Source organism: Theobroma umbraticum, unplaced genomic scaffold (genome assembly GCF_002168275.2).
Source record: "Theobroma umbraticum cultivar Fairchild unplaced genomic scaffold, ASM216827v3 scaffold_4.1, whole genome shotgun sequence".
NCBI lineage: Eukaryota > Viridiplantae > Streptophyta > Magnoliopsida > Malvales > Malvaceae > Theobroma > Theobroma umbraticum.
In genome coordinates this window covers 6,598,538-6,617,168 of record NW_018397258.1, presented here as the reverse complement: position 1 = coordinate 6,617,168, position 18,631 = coordinate 6,598,538, and the positions used below count along the sequence as shown (strand labels likewise).

The 18,631-nt window shown below is 31.8% G+C and overlaps 2 protein-coding genes across 4 annotated transcripts; one reads left to right on the top strand and one right to left on the bottom strand.

Annotated features, from left to right (window-relative positions):
• Positions 1–581: 581 nt before the first annotated feature.
• Positions 582–5,185, bottom strand: RRF (ribosome recycling factor, chloroplast precursor). Of its 3 annotated transcripts, XR_002444958.2 has the most exons (12): positions 4,999–5,185; positions 4,766–4,919; positions 4,567–4,636; positions 4,373–4,468; positions 3,879–3,976; positions 3,426–3,537; positions 2,591–2,632; positions 2,037–2,093; positions 1,865–1,915; positions 1,419–1,524; positions 1,171–1,227; positions 582–1,038 (listed from the first exon to the last, which is right to left on the bottom strand). XR_002444958.2 is itself a non-coding variant. In XM_021424868.2 (11 exons), exons 1-11 carry the CDS (start codon positions 5,084–5,086, stop codon positions 1,021–1,023), a joined length of 843 nt encoding a protein of 280 aa, XP_021280543.1. In that variant the 5' UTR covers positions 5,087–5,185; the 3' UTR covers positions 582–1,020. The 3 variants fall into 3 exon arrangements, 2 of the variants coding, with proteins under 2 accessions (XP_021280543.1, XP_021280544.1); XM_021424868.2 differs by lacking the exon at positions 1,419–1,524; XM_021424869.1 differs by lacking the exons at positions 582–1,038; positions 1,171–1,227 and having other exon boundaries at positions 1,445–1,536.
• A 5,487-nt stretch (positions 5,186–10,672) lies between these two features.
• LOC110414017 (mavicyanin-like) lies at positions 10,673–13,027 on the top strand. Its single transcript, XM_021425075.2, has 2 exons — positions 10,673–11,123; positions 12,489–13,027. The coding sequence occupies exons 1-2, from the start codon at positions 10,955–10,957 to the stop codon at positions 12,869–12,871; spliced, it is 552 nt and encodes a 183-aa protein (XP_021280750.1). The 5' UTR covers positions 10,673–10,954; the 3' UTR covers positions 12,872–13,027.
• Positions 13,028–18,631: the final 5,604 nt, after the last annotated feature.

Genomic DNA, 18,631 nt, shown 5'->3' with positions numbered 1-18,631 from the left:
CTGCTCCACAACTACAAAATACGCACATGCATATGCATATGCATTGGTAAATAGTAGTAGGATTGAAGGCATTGATTCACGACTCTAGCTTTACTGAGTAAAAATTTCTGCATCAGCACCAGCATTTTTCAACTGTACACCATTGTCAAACTTGGGCCTATTTTCTTACTCTTTGTAGCTAGTTAGCTTTAAAATCTGAAAGGCCCAACAGGTTCTAGCAATCCTACTAGGAACGTAATAGAGGAATGTTACAAGTTTGAATTTCATCCTTTTTTAACTATTCGAATTTTGCAGTTTTATTGTTTTTACAATTCGATCCAATTTCATTTTTATACTTTTATTAAAATCGTTTTAAATAATAGTAAATAATGGATTAAATTTATAAAATGAAATTTGACTTTATGATTTTTTTGTTAAAAAAATGACTTGTTAACTTGATTTTTTTTTTCAATCAAGGAACATACATTACTTCAAAAAAATTACTTCTAATAAAAAAATTCTAAAAAAGCAAAATACTAAAATTGCTTTTTTAGAATTTTTAAAATATTATTAATCTTTAATTAAAAATAAAAATATGATATTTTTAAACTAATATGTATTATTTAGTAAAAAAATTGTAACACGTGTGTCAAACTTGGCCCCGTAACGTGGCCGGATACACACAAAAGAACTCTCACATCAGATGACTTTAAAGTCTCCAACGACCAAGTTACTTGGAAACCGTACAGGGCGGCTTGCAATCTTAATAACAAGTTATTTATGTCCAAAGCCCTCAAAAGCTTACTATACACACAACTTTTAAACGAAGGTCATGGGTATTGAATTTTTCCATTTCACTACAAACCAAGATACCTATTCACAACACGAGAATTTTCAAAATGCTCTTTTCTAGGTAGAATTATAGACGCTATGCACCACAAGTTTCCACCCCCCAACCAAAGTGAGTAGAACAAAGACATCTAATTTTCTTGTCTCGATAGCAACGAAGCTCAACAATTCACATCTTTTTACAAACAATCCCTAGACCGTCAGCAACTCCTGAAAGACAGCAGCAAAAGAATTATGAACATGTGCAAAACATCAATATATTAGGTCAAAATGTGAGGCGAAAACATGGCCTTATTTCATCGAGCAAAGAGAAAAAAATGAACTTGTTTTTGACAAGCATACCTTCTCTTTCTGCTTGAAGATGCTATCAATCTTCTTCATATACTCATCTGTGAGTTTCTGCATGAAGGAAAAGATTTCACAAACTTGAGTACTAGGGGGAATGTGCAGCCCACCAAATTGACTGATCTATCAGAACAGACATGTACGTGCATAAGAGCGTACACACCAATGCACAAACACATACATAGTACATATAAAGTTATGGACAGAGAAGAAATTAAAGAAAATAAGAAGCCTATCTAGTCTACATTTTAAGTGTGCCTCCAAAACAGTGAGTCATTAGGGATTCAGAGTTACTGTCAATAGGGAGTTTGGTCCACGGTACACTTTCTCCATTTGGGAAGTTAAGCACCACTGTCAAATAAGCTATTGCAAACATCAGGGAAAGAAGAATTTGGTTAAATCAGCGGTTGTAACCAAAATTCTATAAAACTAGAACACTTTGATCAGGTCTTTAGATGAAATTATAAAACCTAAGTACTGAAAGTACCCCATACATTATATATCACCTCAGCACTATCATCCAAGCCATTTAGTGCTAATTGGTTTCATGACCAACAAGCAATTGCATACTATGTTCTAGCTTATTGTGACAAAAGCACTTCTTCCTTTGATTTCGTAAAAGAGAGAGAGAGAGAAGATGATGATGATGATGATGACGAAAATGAAGGTAGCGAGGTTAATTTCAAGTTACCTGCAAGTCACTTGATAAGTCCTTCACATTGTCTTCAGACAACTTTTTCTCCTGAATAAAATTGAAAAAACCATGCAACAAAAGAAGTAACAAGAAAACATGAACAAGGGAAAAGGAAGAAAAGAAACATAAACCAAAAGTGAGAGGGTGGAATGGCTATAAAGATACAAACCTTCTCAAGCTTTTCATAGGCTTTAAGGGCATCTCTTCTTATATTCCTCACTGCCACCTACAAACAGTTGATCAACAAAATGATGATTCAAGTAAACCAGTCATAATAGAGTATACAATCCACCATTAACCAAATTACCCAGCAAATGAATGTGGAATGCATGTGCTTAGATACTCCTGTAATGCTTCCATGTGCTTGGAAATAATTATAAGCACTTAAGGTTTTTTTCCCCTGAACCATATTTAAAGGTTTTTGACCAAGACAACCCAATCATAAGTTGAATATTTAGACTCCATCTGATTGTTGCTTTCGTCATTTGCTTTTTCTAGCAGGACATTAACCTGCTTTTTTAGGATAAATAAAATCTTTACTTATCCAAGAAAAAAAAGAAATATACTCTTTTTGGGTTTTTAGGATTATGCTGGTTACACGTATCTTGAGCTTAAATATCAAAAATCTTTTTTTTTTTGAGAGAGAGAGTGTGCGTAATGACAAAATTAAGCATGAAGTGTAGTGGCTGAAGTTCAAACCAAAATCACAAAAGTTTTAAGTACCTTCCCTTCTTCAGCTTGTTTGGCCACAACTTTTGACAATTCCTGCAACCATGTAAAATATAGAGAAATCAAAAATCAAACTCTCCAGAAGCATGTTCAAGACACCTTGCTAAGCACATCTCAAGAAAATACAATATCCCAAAACATTAGCAAATAAATTCTACCACTAATGCTGTGATTTTATCTACTAGCAAGAGAGTGTCGTGCCACCACTTCTCTTAGTAATATCCAACATAATTTTCCACTGTGCTAATAACAATATTTCCAAATTCTGTTCAAAGTAGCTCCAAGAACACATATAATTTTCACTGTATTTGCACTTGTGATAGTGCATCAAGAGTGCAGCTGCATCCACATCCTCTAAAGTGTCCACAAAAAGATGAGCTTGTTCTACAGCCAAGCCTAATAACTAGAATAATGCATGCTTCACAAAATAAAAAAGAATTACCCATGGCCATGGGTAAAGCAGAAATCAAATAATGATTTAGTTGTAAGCAATTATACAATGCTCATGTTAACTCCCCACACTATGATTCAAAGGCGTGAATTAGAAAATATAGAAGAGTGATCATGTGAGATAGATAGACAGAGAGAGATCAATACATACATAGTATGGAAAATTTTCACGAAAACAACAGCAAAAACATAAGATCTTCAAAAGGTAAAGTTTTAGGATGCATCATTGTACAATTAAGGAAAAAATAATATTTTAAAGGCAAACTATAATTTTTTAAATATGGCATACATCAAAATAAATAATTTGAATTCAGGGGATACTATAAAAAGATTTTTTTAGTCCTCCACATGCCAAAAGATCAAGAAAAAGGAAAGATACCTTTCTTCTTTCAGTTGTCAGTTGAGGGAGAGACAAGCGAATGACTTCACCATCATTGTTTGGAGTCATACCAAGATCAGAGTTGACTATAGCTTTCTCTATAGCCTTTAAGCTGAAAAATGTTACATGTCAAAAGATAGCATATGTCACTGAGAGAAACCATATAAATGCTTTCATGGGGCACTCTTGCAAATACAGGATATCAATTTTCAATAGAACAATATAAATCAAACAACTTTATCTCCCTTAGAAAAGATAGTCAACATATGAATAAAGATTCATTGTGTGCATTGCTTTGCCTTTTATTTGCTATACCTTTACAAAACCAGCAAGTTCTGAAAGTCCTTAATTCTTAAATGTATACAATATATACTGCAGAAGATGATTCTGCAAACTACATACATGAGCAGACAAATCTGAACTAATGTTTATCACCTCCGGTTTATACTATACCTGGATTTGTCATAGGGCTGAACCAAGAGAGAACTTGAATCAGGAGTACTTATTTGCGCAATACTCTTTAAGCTGACTGGAGTTCCATAATATTCCACCTAAAACAGCACTCCATTAAATCTTTCTAAGCCTTTGGTAAGCCAAAAGACATCAACATAACATATCAAATTCTTATCTGAAAGACATTAATAGTTGTTCAATTTGTTCGATTTGCTACAGTGTCTTAACTTTTTACTGCACTATAGGATGATAAGAGGAAGGACTGCCATCATCAGCTATAGATTAAAACTGTTGAATAATAAGCAAGAAATTCTATCCTTTCATGACTAGCCTCAAATCGAATGTCGAGAATTCAATCTTAGAATAAATAATTTTGGAGATATTTTATAATGTGTCCTCACCATGGCTTTCGCAAACCATTTTCTCAAAAAGCTTGTTCACCTAATATCCCATGATCCCAAATAAACCACGCGACCTTGTACGAAAATTAATACCTCAACTTTGTCAAGTATTGCCGGGTTCGCCCTCCCTGTCCTTATGGAATTGAAATTCGTTCGAACTGTCTCGATTGTCTTCTCCATTCTCGCCTTCTGATAGAAAAGAAAATAATGATAATAATGACAATCGTTGCCTTGTATAAAAAGTTCCCTTCCCTTAATTAAGTTTATAAAAAGAGCAAAACACTCACAGCATCTTTCTCAATGGAAGATTTCTCCGCTTCGATTTCTTCAATAGTTGCACACCTCAAAACTCCAGCTCTACACAGTCCAAAACAATAAACATGAAAAATTAAAGAGAGAGAAAAGAAGCCACAGCAATGATATCCTCGAACTTCGTTGTAGCATTTCCTCAACCACATACAGAACTATATTCAAGAACCAACTTGCCTCTTACGTAGCAAATGTTTAACAACGATGGGTTTGCCGGATAATTTAGAGGCGCCGTGACGAAGCCTGGCATAGTTCGCAGCCGAGCTCCATGAGTACACATTAACATTAGTGGAACGGCACTTCACGCAATGGAATCCCTTCTGGAAAGAATCTGTAAGTGGAAAGCTTAGGACAATGCTATCTAAAGAAAACAATAAAAAGATGCATTGGAAGAAGGAAGAAGACAGAACCTGAAGGCGAGAGGAGGGATTTGGGAGGATTTGGATTGGGCCTGAAAATAGACCCAACTGTACTGGTTGAAGAAAAGGGCGCGGCCATTTGATAGCAGAAATGGTTGTGAATTTTGTTGGTGCTTCAAGTCTAGAGCTTGGTCTTTGCTTTCAAGGAGCTAAGAAGTAAGAAAGGAGGGAGTGTGAGGCTGTGGATAAGAACTTTCGTTATTGGCGCTTCGGGTTGGTTTTGTTTGGTTACACGTCTACGTTTATTCTGCACCGTGTGGCGTTTATTTATTACCAAACTAATTTTTAAGGCCTTCCAGTGCTTAAGTGGACTCTTCCGTACAAAAAATTGAGGAAGTCATATGTTTGCTCAAGGGATACACTACCAAATAGTCACGTACATGTTTATTATCTGAATTGTAAATTTCATATCTCTTTTCTAATTCTTAAAATTTGATCTAATTAGAATTTTTAATTGATTATATATTTTTTATAATTAAAAAAAAGATATTCGAATTTTACTTTTTAAATAGAGAGATCATGCATCAACTAATAAGCTAAATGCTCAGGTATAACCTAATCATATTATTATTAACAAAAAATATTACTTAAAATTTAAAATAATACAACTTAATTAATAAGATAAAAATATATATCAAAATCATAAATAAATATAATTATTATAATAAGAGAGTTCAAACAAATTATTATGTAAACACTTAAAAAGCTCAAACACATTATCACGTAAATACCTTGAGGTTGTATAGTCGGCATGCAACTAATGAACCTTTCACATAAAAATGCTCATGAGAATTTAACAAAACTTTTGTAACTTGCTATTAAACTACTAAAGGTAGTCAATTCCAAAGCACATGATCTTATGTACTATTCTCTAATTTTAATACACAAACATTATATTTAGATGAATAATGCTCACCAAAATTGAGACCTTCTTAAAACATTTTTTTTTTGAAAAGTAGGAGATGTATTCAAAAGAGAACTTTACAAAAATCTACCCCACAAAAACAAGGTAGAAAAAGGAGTCAAGTTCTATCCTTATCACTTTAGAGAAAAAACTCGTCCCAATTTCATCTGATTACTTGTGAGATCAAGATAACATTTCTGTCCACATCTCATAACAACAAGAGAACTGCAAAATCTCAATCTATACAAAAGCCAATACGGGGTAATGGCCCAGAAAAATCACAGAAAAAGTCGAAGGAAATGCACAACATGGAGGTCTTGGAACCAATCTGCCATCCAAAATTCAAGAACATTTTGTATTTGCCTCCAGCAACTCTACACATTTACATCATTATTGATCTTCACTAAATCAACTTTCCTATTCACACCCTCTTTAGCCAAAGTATCAGCATCATTGTTTCTTTCCCTAAATATGTGTTTAATTTTCCAATCATTCATTTTTCTTTTAAACACCTCAATTTGAAGCATCCACTTCTTAAATTTTCATAAAGCAAAATTTGGTTCGTTCACCCATTTATCTCCATTAGTTGAATCACTTTTAATAATAAGACTATACTTATCTACCCATTTAGATCCGAAAAAATAACACAAAAGCTTCCCTAAATGCTAAAATTTCAACCAAGCTAGAATTACTAATGCCAATGCTTTTAGAAAATCTAATTAATGTCTCGCCTTTTTTCATTTCTCAGCAAACCACCTATGCTGGCCTCCCTTGGACTCCCATTTGCAGCCCTATCCACATTCATTTCTCAGCAAACCACCTATGCCGGCCGCTTCCAGACTCTCATTTGTAGCCCCATCCACATTGAATTTAACCACTCCAATTTCTAGACTTTCCCATGAAGTGTTAGTTCTTTGCTGCTTCTTCGTTTTACAATTAAAGGTCCCATTCAATTGTCGATAGATGTCCAACACAAACTCATAATCATTTGGCCATCTTGCACAAGCCCACATGGCCACCTTAAGCTTAATAATTTCTTAAATCTCTTCAGTATCCTATTTCTTATCTAGAAAAACCACCTCATTCCTACTATTCTAGATGATCCACACCATTGCAAAGATCGCAATTTTTCACACTTTATTTTCATCTCTCCCCACCTCAGTTGAGTTCCATATAATCATTAAGTCTTTAAATTTTTGTGGCATCACCCTAGTAACTTCCCATTATTGACACCATGCTCTCCATAATCTCCATACCTCCATGCATTCAAGGAACAAATGTTCCCCAGTCTCAGCTAAGTTTTTGCACATTGGACACATAACATCCCCCACCCCTAGCAAACCTCTTTTCATAAACTCTCCTTTTATAGCAGCTTTCCCATGGATCAATTACCATACAAGGGCTTTAGTTTTGTGGGGAGCGATGTCCCCTCACACCTATTTCCACACCCTTTCATTAGTCTCTCTGTTATTGCTCAGCATTTGACAAAACGACTTAGTTGTATACACATCATTAACATTTTTCTTCCACACAACTTCATCTCTCATCTTCTGACATGGATAGAATTTCCCTATAGTGTTGATAAACAACTTGTATTGACATTCTTAAAACATATTAAAATGATAATTTTGCAATACTAGTCTATTGGTCATTTTGGTGACAACAATTAACTAGCATAATAAAAATTCTCTCATAATCCACACAAATTTTATGGTATGAATTTTTTTAGTAACTTAATGAGTATAATAAAAATTTTCTCATAACGAGACACTTTTCTTATATTACCCACACAAATTTTATGGTATGTTTTTTTTAGTAACTTAATGAGCATGAATTTTTTTAGAAACTTAATGAGCATGGAATATCATTTCTTAAAATTATATTCATCTATGTCGCATAATTTATGAGATATCTAGTCATCATCAAATAAATTTGTTGCATTTAAAAATATCACTTTAAAATTATCAGATTTTGATTATCAATTTTGTACTTTATCTCACAATATATAAAATATACAAATATTTAGGGATAATATACCATTAAACTAAAAAACATGCATATTATTTTTTATTAAACGCATTTCTGAAATATCTTATCAAAATATTTAAAATAATTAATTAATTACACATAAAAAAAATAAATAAAATTTAAATGTGCATAAATAATCCAAAAAATATCATCAACAAATAGCACAAAGAGAATGGGACTAACCTGCCCAAGAAACATTTTAAAACTTAGCATGTGCTAACACACGCGCCCATAGGCGCCAGTCGTGCGTGTGGGCTTTTTCTTCAAGCTCCAGCTGGGTCGGGTTAAACCCGTTCAGATTTATTTCAAAGTTTCTCTATAATTGTCGATTTTTGGTCAATTATATTCCAATAAAACTCATTGAAAACTCGATCAACATTATTTTGAAACCCATACACCAAAATCCACTAAACAAAACCAATCAAGATTAATTAATACAAAGAATTGGATTACAAAACTCATTCTTAACCCAAGACTCTATTAGCTATTGAAGCAAAATTCGAGCTTTTATAGATTATTTTAACCTCTTGGCAACGTATAATCTATCTCAAATCAAATTAGCCTATCCCACTATGTTAATTAGAATTAAAATACATAAATTATGGTAATTTCAAATCAAATTTAAAGTCAAATTCGAGGGTATGAACCTTAAAATTGCAATAGTTTATTTTTGATGCAATTGTCGAATTTTAAACAATAATCTCAAGATAATTTTACAAACATTAAATAAAATTATAGTATTCTTGACATGAAAACCTTAAACCCTGCGACTCTTAACAAAATCTAATTTTTCAAACATAATTTCAACTAATTACAAATATATAATTTGATCAAAATTATCATATTATCAACAATATATTATAATTAAGTATGTTTAGGATTTAATGTGTGCAAATTATTAACTTGAATGGTATGGTTACACAAATTCAAAAAATTAACCAAGACTTAACATGCAATTAAAAATAATTCATGTAATCAATATATACTAGCAATTTATAGTTCTTTAAGATTATAAATTCAAACTATAGTTGTTCTTATACCAATTAAAACCTTTATGTATATAAAATTGTTTTTCATCCAAGATCTACCATAAAAATATTTTAGAACATATAAAAACATACTTGATCTTTCATTCTATGCTTTTGATAGTGAAAATAATGTAATCATTGATAAGATTTTCCTTTTTCATTATTACAACTACTTGATGAGTGAGAAACTTAATATAAAATGAGACATTGATCTTCCTTTGTATAGTGATTCCTAGTCCTGCCTATCATTCTATTTAAAGTTTTCTATATAGATCTACATTATTAAGTCCGTATAAATTATTGAAATCTAGTCCATTTTATTAGATTATAGTATAAACTATAATATCATCTCATTACTTAAACCAAATTAACTTAACATGATTTTAATAAAATATAAAAATAAATAATATAAATTCACGCATATTCAATATATATATATATATATATATATATAATCCTTGCAATTAGATGGTATGGGATCTCTCCACCATCTTTAATTCTAGTAAAGCAAAGATGATGATTGGTGAGGAATGATTTTTATTTCCTTTTTTGCTGTGATTAATATCGGCACCCATGCCATTGCCATATATATATATATATATATAAAGCATAGGAGAGCATGATTTTGGGTGTCGAAATTAACATGTCGCTTATAACTTTTGCAATAGTTGTAATGAATATGTCCATAATCATATGATTGATAGTAGTTCTGTGTATGAAGAACGTAATTTTATGCATCTGAACGAGAGTATGGGTAAAATGTACAACCGTCTAGAAAAAGGTTATGATTAGACAAACGCATCAACTTCTTATGTATTTTCTTGTGTTTACTAATGAAATTAGAGAAACAAGTTGGATTCTGGACACTTATTGGGAAACATTTTTCATTTAGAAGGCAAGATTGTGTTGCCTTTTAGGCATAAAAATGAAAACAAATACGTATTGGCATCGTGTTCGGAGACTAGCAAAGTAAAGAAAATGAAAGGTGAGGACCGAGGAATGAGGAAGACAGGAAAACTCTCTTATTTACATTGTCGGGACAAAATGAAAAACAAAAGAAAATAATACGTATGTGCCAGAGGATTAAAAGACAATAATACGTATGTGACATTGCATACCTTAAACAGGGAAATTGATCGAAGCGTATGTACGAAGTATAATGCCTATCTATCTGGCTATCTCTGTGGAGTTAGGACTGGAGCAGCTTTGTCAATCGCCGATCGACCCATTGCAATTAAGTCATTTACTCAATAAGGACAGCTGTCCTCCGCCATTTCCTCGATCCCCGACTCCCAAAGTAGGCAAGCAAAATCCATGCCATGAAAATCTGCGCCGCGGCAAATGATGCCAAGCCTCTAATTTTTGTCCCCATAAAAATTTACAACGCATGGCCCCAGGTCCGGATTGAAATCTACAGCCACGAAAGCTAGTTGTGAACTCGTCGTTTGGCAGTGGACCCGGAGTCATTGATTGAGTTGGTGTAATTAATTAGCTCCACTGATCCGGGTCACGCCTCTTGGGCCACACCCCCCAAGTTCATATTAATCTCATGTCCCACTTGAAAGGCATTCAAATTTATCCCGCAGAAGCTTTACCATTTCCTTATCGAAAAAGAATTAAGAGGACAATTGATCGCTTTCATAATGGCTTATATATTCCCGTTAGAATCCGAGGGTTTAGATTCAGTAAAACTCACACATGTACGTCTCAGATTTAACACAAAGAATGTTCACAAACTTTTTGCCTTTCCTTAAAAGCAGTACTAGTATTTTATTTTTTTCAATTATTGGTCATCCTTGTGGGCAAAGGAAATCTTTTCATGCTAGGAAGGAGTACAGGGAAGAAACTCGTTTTATATAGAGCCGAGCCCGGTGGTTCTTCACAAATTAACTCACTGCCAAAGCTTCTCTTTGTTTTGCACTGTTGCTCGCTCCGTTGCTTTCTTGATCTTCAATTAATTGTTTGTTGATAGTCGTGGTTTGCGAGGATGTCCTCCGCTAAGGGAACCGTGGCTTTCTTTTTTATGATGGCTTTCTTAGGAGTCTCTCTTGGTGCCGTTTACAAGGTCGGTGACTCTACTGGTTGGACTACCTTGGGAAATTTCGACTACGGCAAGTGGGCTTCTACCAAGAGCTTCCATGTTGGCGACTCTCTTCGTATGTTTTCTCACCAATCTTCCTCTGTTTCTTTTCTTTCTTCTAGTTTGTTCTATTCTGTTGCACAGTGTAAATATACGTCTTGTGTGTAATATTACTGCACGATGATATATCTTGGTTTTTCGCGTCCTTTGGTTTTGTTAGCTGCTCCCATCACTTCATTAAAGACTTTTGCAACCACATTCTAATGCACATCCAAGGGCGGACCCACCTCAGAGCATGACACCACTCACTTACCAAAATTATTTACTTGATGTATCGCTAATTTAGGAATTTACGTAGTTAATATATTAATAAATTTATTAATTTTTTTATAATTTTATAAAAAATAAAATTAAAGATTTCAAGTAAAAATAAATTTATTAAAAAGTAATTTTATATTAATATTTAAATATTATATAAAAAATAAAAAAATTTCTTTTTATAACTCTTATCTAAAAATTTAAGTCTTATCCTTTTGGATTTTTACTGTGTTTTTTCATTCCCTCAAAATTAACTCATCTAAATTTTAATTGTAAGTAATTTTTTACTTAAATGAGGTTTTTAAATATATTATTTTTAAATTTTTTTATTAATTTGATAGTTTAGATTCATAATTATAATTTAATTAATAAAAAATAATTTTACATGTCAAATAATATTTTAAAATTATAAGTGTTTTTTTTAGATTTATTTTGTAGATATATTGTTTGATTATGTATTTTATATTTAATTTTATATAGTTTGTGAATGTTTATATTTAATTTTTATCAATAAATAGAAATTTATTAAATTATTAATTATTAAATTTGATAATTTGTTATGTAAAATTATATTTCATTTAATTCTAATAATTTAACCTATATTAATGAGAAATGAGTAATAATTTTTAACAGATTTTTATCTTATAAGACTTAAGTCTTGACTAACAATAATATAATTCTATTAATAATAGTATACAACAATCTTTTAAATAAAATTATATTAAATTTGATTGAAGTACTCTTTCAATAAATTTTGAAATGAATTTTTTTAAAAAAATTACTATTTATTATTTTAATTATAAATATTTTTCTTAGTGAGAGAAATTTTTCTTAATTTTCATGTAGAAACAGAACCTAATAAAAGGTGGTCGGTATGCTCTTCCTTTCGGATGGTCAAAAAGAAGTGTGAAAAAGGAAAGAGGAAAGATTTTTTCCCCAGAGCTGCTAGACAACTGTAAAAAGCAAGAGATAGGTTATAAGTTATTACTATTTAAAAAAGTTTTAAGCTTTTGACACCACTTTTGAAAATCTAAATCCTTTTGACTTGTAGCTTTGTAAAGACGTTTAGAATTTTTTTAAATTACCACCTAATATTTTATTTGACTGCCCTTTTTCCGTGCAGTTTTCACGTACCACAAAGAAATCCACAACGTGAAGCAAGTGACCCACAACGACTTCCAGTCCTGCAACGGAACATCTGCCATAGCCACCTACACCTCCGGTTCTGATTCCATAACCCTCAAAAGGGCCGGCCACTATTATTTCCTTTGCGGTGTCCCTGGCCACTGCCAAGCCGGCCAGAAAGTTGCTGTATTGGTCACAGCATTGTCCGTAGGCCCAAGTGCAAGTCCGAGCCCTTCTCTTTTTGGTCCAACGCCTGCAAACCCACCTTCAGAAATGTTGGCACCTGGACCCGCTCAGAGCAGTGCTTCGTCTCTCATCTCCTCCAAGCTTTCCTTGGCATTGGGTCTCGTTGCAGTTTATTTCTTTGATTTCGCCTTCTAGACGAGTGGTCCTTACTATTGTGTTTGTATCGGGAATGCTTGACATGATTATATCGGGATAGCATCATTATTGTATGGGGTCCTATGGTATTAGGCTTGTTTAATTGCTAGATGAAATAAATGTTTAAAAATATAATAGACTATAGCTTTGCTTTTCCATCTTTTCTCCATTTTGCAATATCAAAAATTTTTGTCCATTGTTATGAATCTAAGTCCTTCACGTTCATTGCAATAAAACAAAAGAATCATAAATCTCCAAACACAAGGTACGCGATAGAACCATTATATTACTTTATCATGATCAATTCGTTGGATATTTCATAACATTTTTATTTTACATTATTTAGGTGCACAAAATGTTAGAACTTTATATAAGTAAACTTATTATAAGCTTGTTGTAAGTAAGAAAAGAAAGTTAAGTTCATACGCACATAAGATTACATACAAATATACATGTGGGTTAAGCCTAAGTGATAATTTGTACCTTAGGGAGAATTAGTTTTTGATTCTATAACTGATTTTGTATTTTGAATATTTGATTTGATCCCAAAGTAACGTTTTGATGCTTTAGAATATTTGATTTAGTTTTATAAAATATTTTATCTTGATTCTTTAACGTCATTAAATATATGCCAACCTTTCACTTCTTTCTCAATGCACCAACAATTCTTTTTTCCTCTTTTTTGTTTTTCCTTCTCTTTTTTTTTTTTTTTGCTTTTGCTGAGTTTTTTCTTATTTAGAATTTTCTGTGGTTCTTGTATTTTTGATAGTTTATGTAAACTAATCAGAAAAACCTGTTGAATCCTGTTTCATTTGGTATTCTGAATATTTAATTTGGTCTTCTAGAATAACATTTCAACGTTTAAGGATATTTGATTTGGTTTTATAAAATAGTTTATCTTGATTGTTTAACGTTAAAAAATATATACTGGCCTTCACTTCATTCTTAATGCACCAACTATTCTCTCTTCCTCTTTTCTGCTTTCTTCTCTTTCTCTTCTTTGCTTTTACTAGGTTTTTTCTTAGTTATAATTTCTTGTTGTTCCTATATTCTTAATAATTTGAGTAAACTAATCAAGAAGAGTTTGTTAAATCCTATCTGATTTGGTATTCTGAATATTTGATTTGGTCTTTCAAAATAATGTTTCAACATTGTCGAATATTTGATTAGGTCTTATAAAAGATTTTATCTTGATTGTTTAACGTTATAAAATATATACCAGCCTTCATTTCATTCTCAATGCACCAACTATTCTCTCTTGTTCTTCTTTGCTCTCTTTCTCTTCCCTACTTTTCTAAGTTCTTTCTTTTTTAGAATTTTCTACTGTTCTTGTATCCCTGATAGTTTATGTAAACTAATTAAGAAGAGTCTATTGAATCCTAAGAGAAAACCACTATAGTCCTCTTGCACCGTGTTTCATACTATGAAAATTATCTTTAAAGACTTTACTTTTCTGAGTTCTTTCTTATTTAGAATTTTTAACTATTCTTGTATCCCTAATAATATGTGCAAATTAATCAAAAAAAGTCTATTGAATCTTGGAGATAACTACTACAGTCCTTTTGCATCAAGTGTCATACTTCGAAAGGGTGAAAATTATCTTTAAGATAGTGTATCACACCTCAAACTAGTTCGAGTTGATATCTACTTTGAATTTTTGCCAACAATCTTAAGGATAATGGATTCTCATGCAGATAATGTTGCTACCTTTGTCGCTACTTCCACAACCATCGTCAATGGTTTTACCCAATAACCACTACCATCGTTGTAAATATGGCTAATCTAATGCAAGATAGAATCCAGTACCATTAACAGAGGTACAATAATAATAATAATAACCCAATTGGCACCATAGCTTGGTTGGTTGGATCTGTAGTTTGGTGAGTGGGTTGCATCCAAACCATTTTAGTATTGAAATGCATGAAATGTGATTTTTGGAAATGTGAAATTGTTAAATGTGATATTCTGGTCCATATGTGAATATTTGTATTCTTTATGTGTGGATTGTGTATGGATTAAAAATATGTTCCAAAAGTTATGCCCTATCATTTCTATATACTTAAATACCAAGCTAGTATGTAATTGCATGGGAAAAAGCATCGATTTAAAAAAAATGAGCCTTGTTTGGTGAGTCATTATGATTGAAATATGATGCTAAATATATTGATGTTTGGTTCGAAATATGATCATGAACATGCTTGAAATTGATAATTTGGTTATGTTTGACAATGGTGACTAATATCTAGTAAAGTATGACATGTAAGTGGAATTGGTCAAAAATTGTGTATTATTGAACTTGTATGACCAATTAGAATAAATATGTCCCTATAAACATGGATTATTAATTGATTTTAAGATTGTGAGTATGTGTGAAGTCAAAGGAAAATAAGATGTGACCATACATGTCACCTAAGATTAGATGTAACATTGTAATGGCAAAACTAGCTACATAAAAATGATATGTGGATCTTGGATGGTGGAATTAGAGTTCTAGTCACGTAATCCATAAATTTATATATATATATATATATATAGATGTGATGTGATTATGGTTATGTATGATATCGTTCTACATTTGGTTTTAGTGAAAATATGGTGTTATTCAACTAATATCCTAGATAAAAGGGACTATACCTCTGTCTGAGTGTCATGTTTATTGTGATTATGACAATAGAAGTGTTGAACGTTATCTAACTATATTAAATATACGAGTTTGGAATTTTTACTACTCCTTTAGGCATAATGTTGTGAGTTAATAATGATGTGGTATTTAGATTAGATATCAACTTTTGGGTTGACAGAGAAAGCCATTGTTATTTTGGGTGTTAAAATTATAAGATGTGGACATGACCTAATACTAACACAAGAACATTATGTTGAAAGGATACTTAAAATGTTTGGACATTTTAATATCACACGTAAATACTCCTTATGATACTAATATCTAATTAAAGAAAAATAGAGGTGATAGTGTGGCTTAATCTGAGTATGCTTAGGTTATTGGGAGTTTGATATATTTGATAAATTATACTCGACTTGATATAACTTGTGATGTGTGTAAACTGAGTAAATATACACAAAGTCTTAATTGAGATCATTGGACTGCTTGAGTAGAATAATGAAATATTTGAAAGATATAAAAAAATATAATATTTTATATAATCAATTTTTCACCGCATTAGAAGGATATAGTGATCTTACAAGATCTCAAATTTAGATGAGACAAAATCCACATATGAATATGTATTCACCCTTGGTAATTGCGCTATAACTTAAAAATCAACCAAACAAACAATAATTGTTAAATCTACAATGGAATCAGAATTTATAGCTTTAGAGTTAGCTGGTAATGAGTCTAAGTGGTTAAGAAAACTTTTAACAGATATTTTGTTAGGAATAAAACTAACAGTTTCTGTGTCTATGCATTGTGCTTACCAAACAACAATAACCATTACTAAGAAAAAAAATTTCAATGGTAAGAATAGACATATTCGTTTGAAACATGATGTAGTCAAGCAATTGTTTAAAGATAGAATAATGTCTATTAATTATATAAAGTTAGAGCTAAATTTGACCAATCCTCTGACTAAATCCTTAGGAAGAAAATTAATTAATGATACATCGAGGGGAATAGAACTTAAGTCAATTGAGAAAAATCAACAATAATGGCAACCCAAACCTATGTGAGCGGCAATCCTATGAATTAGGTTCATATGGGTAATAGCAAGTTATTTGTTAATAAATTGATGCACTATTAAAATTATTGTCCCTTCTATGGTGTGTGAATAGTGCAAGATTGCAATATAAGAAAAATTGGGTTAAACTTTTAATGAATTCTATATTTCTTATGGATGGTGTATTAAATTGCAGCATATATTTGATGGAATCATTTATATAAATATAGAGTGGGGTCGTCTTTATGAGAATAGTGACAAATTTTCTATCGCACTTATGAATAACCAAGAACACGCATGGCTTATTCACGTAAAACCGTGTTAAATAGCAAAAATTGTGGAGATGTAATGTGATTGGTGGAAATCATATTTCACATAAAGAATTTTTGGTTCATATAAGTTATAAACTTCACCTAAATTTTGTGATTTAGGTTTCATTCTTAATAGGCTTGGTTCATAGCTTAAAAAGCACCAGTCTCAATGTATTACACTTGAGTGAGATTATATCCAACAAAAACTTTCTATTATGAAACCTTGTGAAATATGTGAGGGATTATTGGATATTTCATAAGGTTTTTATTCCCCATTGCTTAAGTACAAAAAATGTTAGTGCTTTTGTATAAGCAAACTTATTATAGGCTTATTGTAAGTAATAAAAAAAAAAAGTGGGCTCGTGCGCACATGATATTGGGCTAAGACTTGAGGAAATGCGAATTCCCCTTACATGTAAGTATATACATGGGCTAAGCCCAAATGATATTTTGTACCTTGATAGTCAGCTGTATTTTTACCATACCTTGACTCATTCCTTTTATTATGGTACAGAGAGGAGAATTGGTTTTTGATTCCATAACTGATTTGGTATTTTGAATATTTGATTTGGTTTTCTAGAATAAAGTTTCAAAATATTTGATTGGATCTTAGAAAATATTTTATCTTGATTTTTTAATGTTATAAAATATTTTATCTTAATTTTTTTTAACATTGTAGAAAGTTCTTTTGGTAAGGATAGAGAATGTGTTGCAATAAGTGAAACGGAATGAATTAGAGGAGATAGAGAGAAAGATTAGAGTAGTCCTTAAAGTATACGTGCTTTGGTGACAAGCAATTAGGAAGAAGAAAGGTGGAGAAAGCAGTAGAGCATGGTGGATGGAAAAGGCTAAGTTGAAAGAATAGTTGGGAGAGCTTTGAGAGAATTTTGAGGATAATCTCCACTAGGTTTTCGATAATTTCTCATTACCTTCCAACCTTTGAGGCTTTTATATTTATATTGAACAAGAATGTTTTTTTAAAAGTAATTGGGAGAACACGTTCAATCGTGAAGGATATGCTTGTTATGGAGGAGCATGTTGAATAATGGTTTATGGGATGCTAAGAGAATAGCCATGTAGTTGGGTAATGAAGTAGTGACACTTGATAATGCACCACGTGTACTATTAAGGAAGAAAAAAAGAAAAAGATAAAACACATGTACTTCAAGGAAAGATTAAAAGGAAGTTCTGTTAACTATCTCCATATTTAAGCCACCAAGTCAAGCTTTCTAGAACATCCCAAATGTGTGTATAACTCATAAACCCTGCCACTTGTTCAGAGTTACTTTCACTTCCTTATATGGAATAGTTGTTCCATGCTTGCTCCTATTCTGTAGCACAATACTTCAAGAAATAATAGTTAGTCAAAATTAGACTTCTACATTTTACATTTTGCATAAAACTTCTTATAAAAAGTTTTATGCATAATATAAAAAGATGCAAATAAAATAAGAAAAACAAAGCTTTTATATATTTTTGTTTTTGAAGAATAAAGAATCGCTTGTAAATTTATGTATTTATTATTATTATTATTATTATTATTATTTTGCCGTTATGTGTTACACAGTTAGAAATGTCCCTAAATGCTTTCATGCTTGGAATGCCTCTAGATACTTCTGCACGTGGAACATCCTTAGGCGTTTTCGCGCTTGAAACACACTTGGGTATTTTTGTTGGGAATGGTATGATCAGATTAAATGTAGCGAAATGAAACAAAAAATTGTAAATGAATAACAAAAACATACTGCACCTACCTTGGATCTCCTTAGTGGTTT

Bases quoted from the DNA above. Each gene is read 5' to 3' on its own strand.
- LOC110414017 (XM_021425075.2), top strand. From the start codon at position 10,955: ATGTCCTCCGCTAAGGGAACCGTGGCTTTCTTTTTTATGATGGCTTTC. The intron at 11,124-12,488 runs GTATGTTTTCTC...TTTTCCGTGCAG, and splicing joins CCATGTTGGCGACTCTCTTC to TTTTCACGTACCACAAAGAA.
- RRF (XM_021424868.2), bottom strand. From the start codon at position 5,086: ATGGCCGCGCCCTTTTCTTCAACCAGTACAGTTGGGTCTATTTTCAGG. The intron at 4,637-4,765 runs GCAAGTTGGTTC...TGGACTGTGTAG, and splicing joins AAACATTTGCTACGTAAGAG to AGCTGGAGTTTTGAGGTGTG. The intron at 2,633-3,425 runs GTATCTTTCCTT...ACATGGTTGCAG, and splicing joins TGACAACTGAAAGAAGAAAG to GAATTGTCAAAAGTTGTGGC.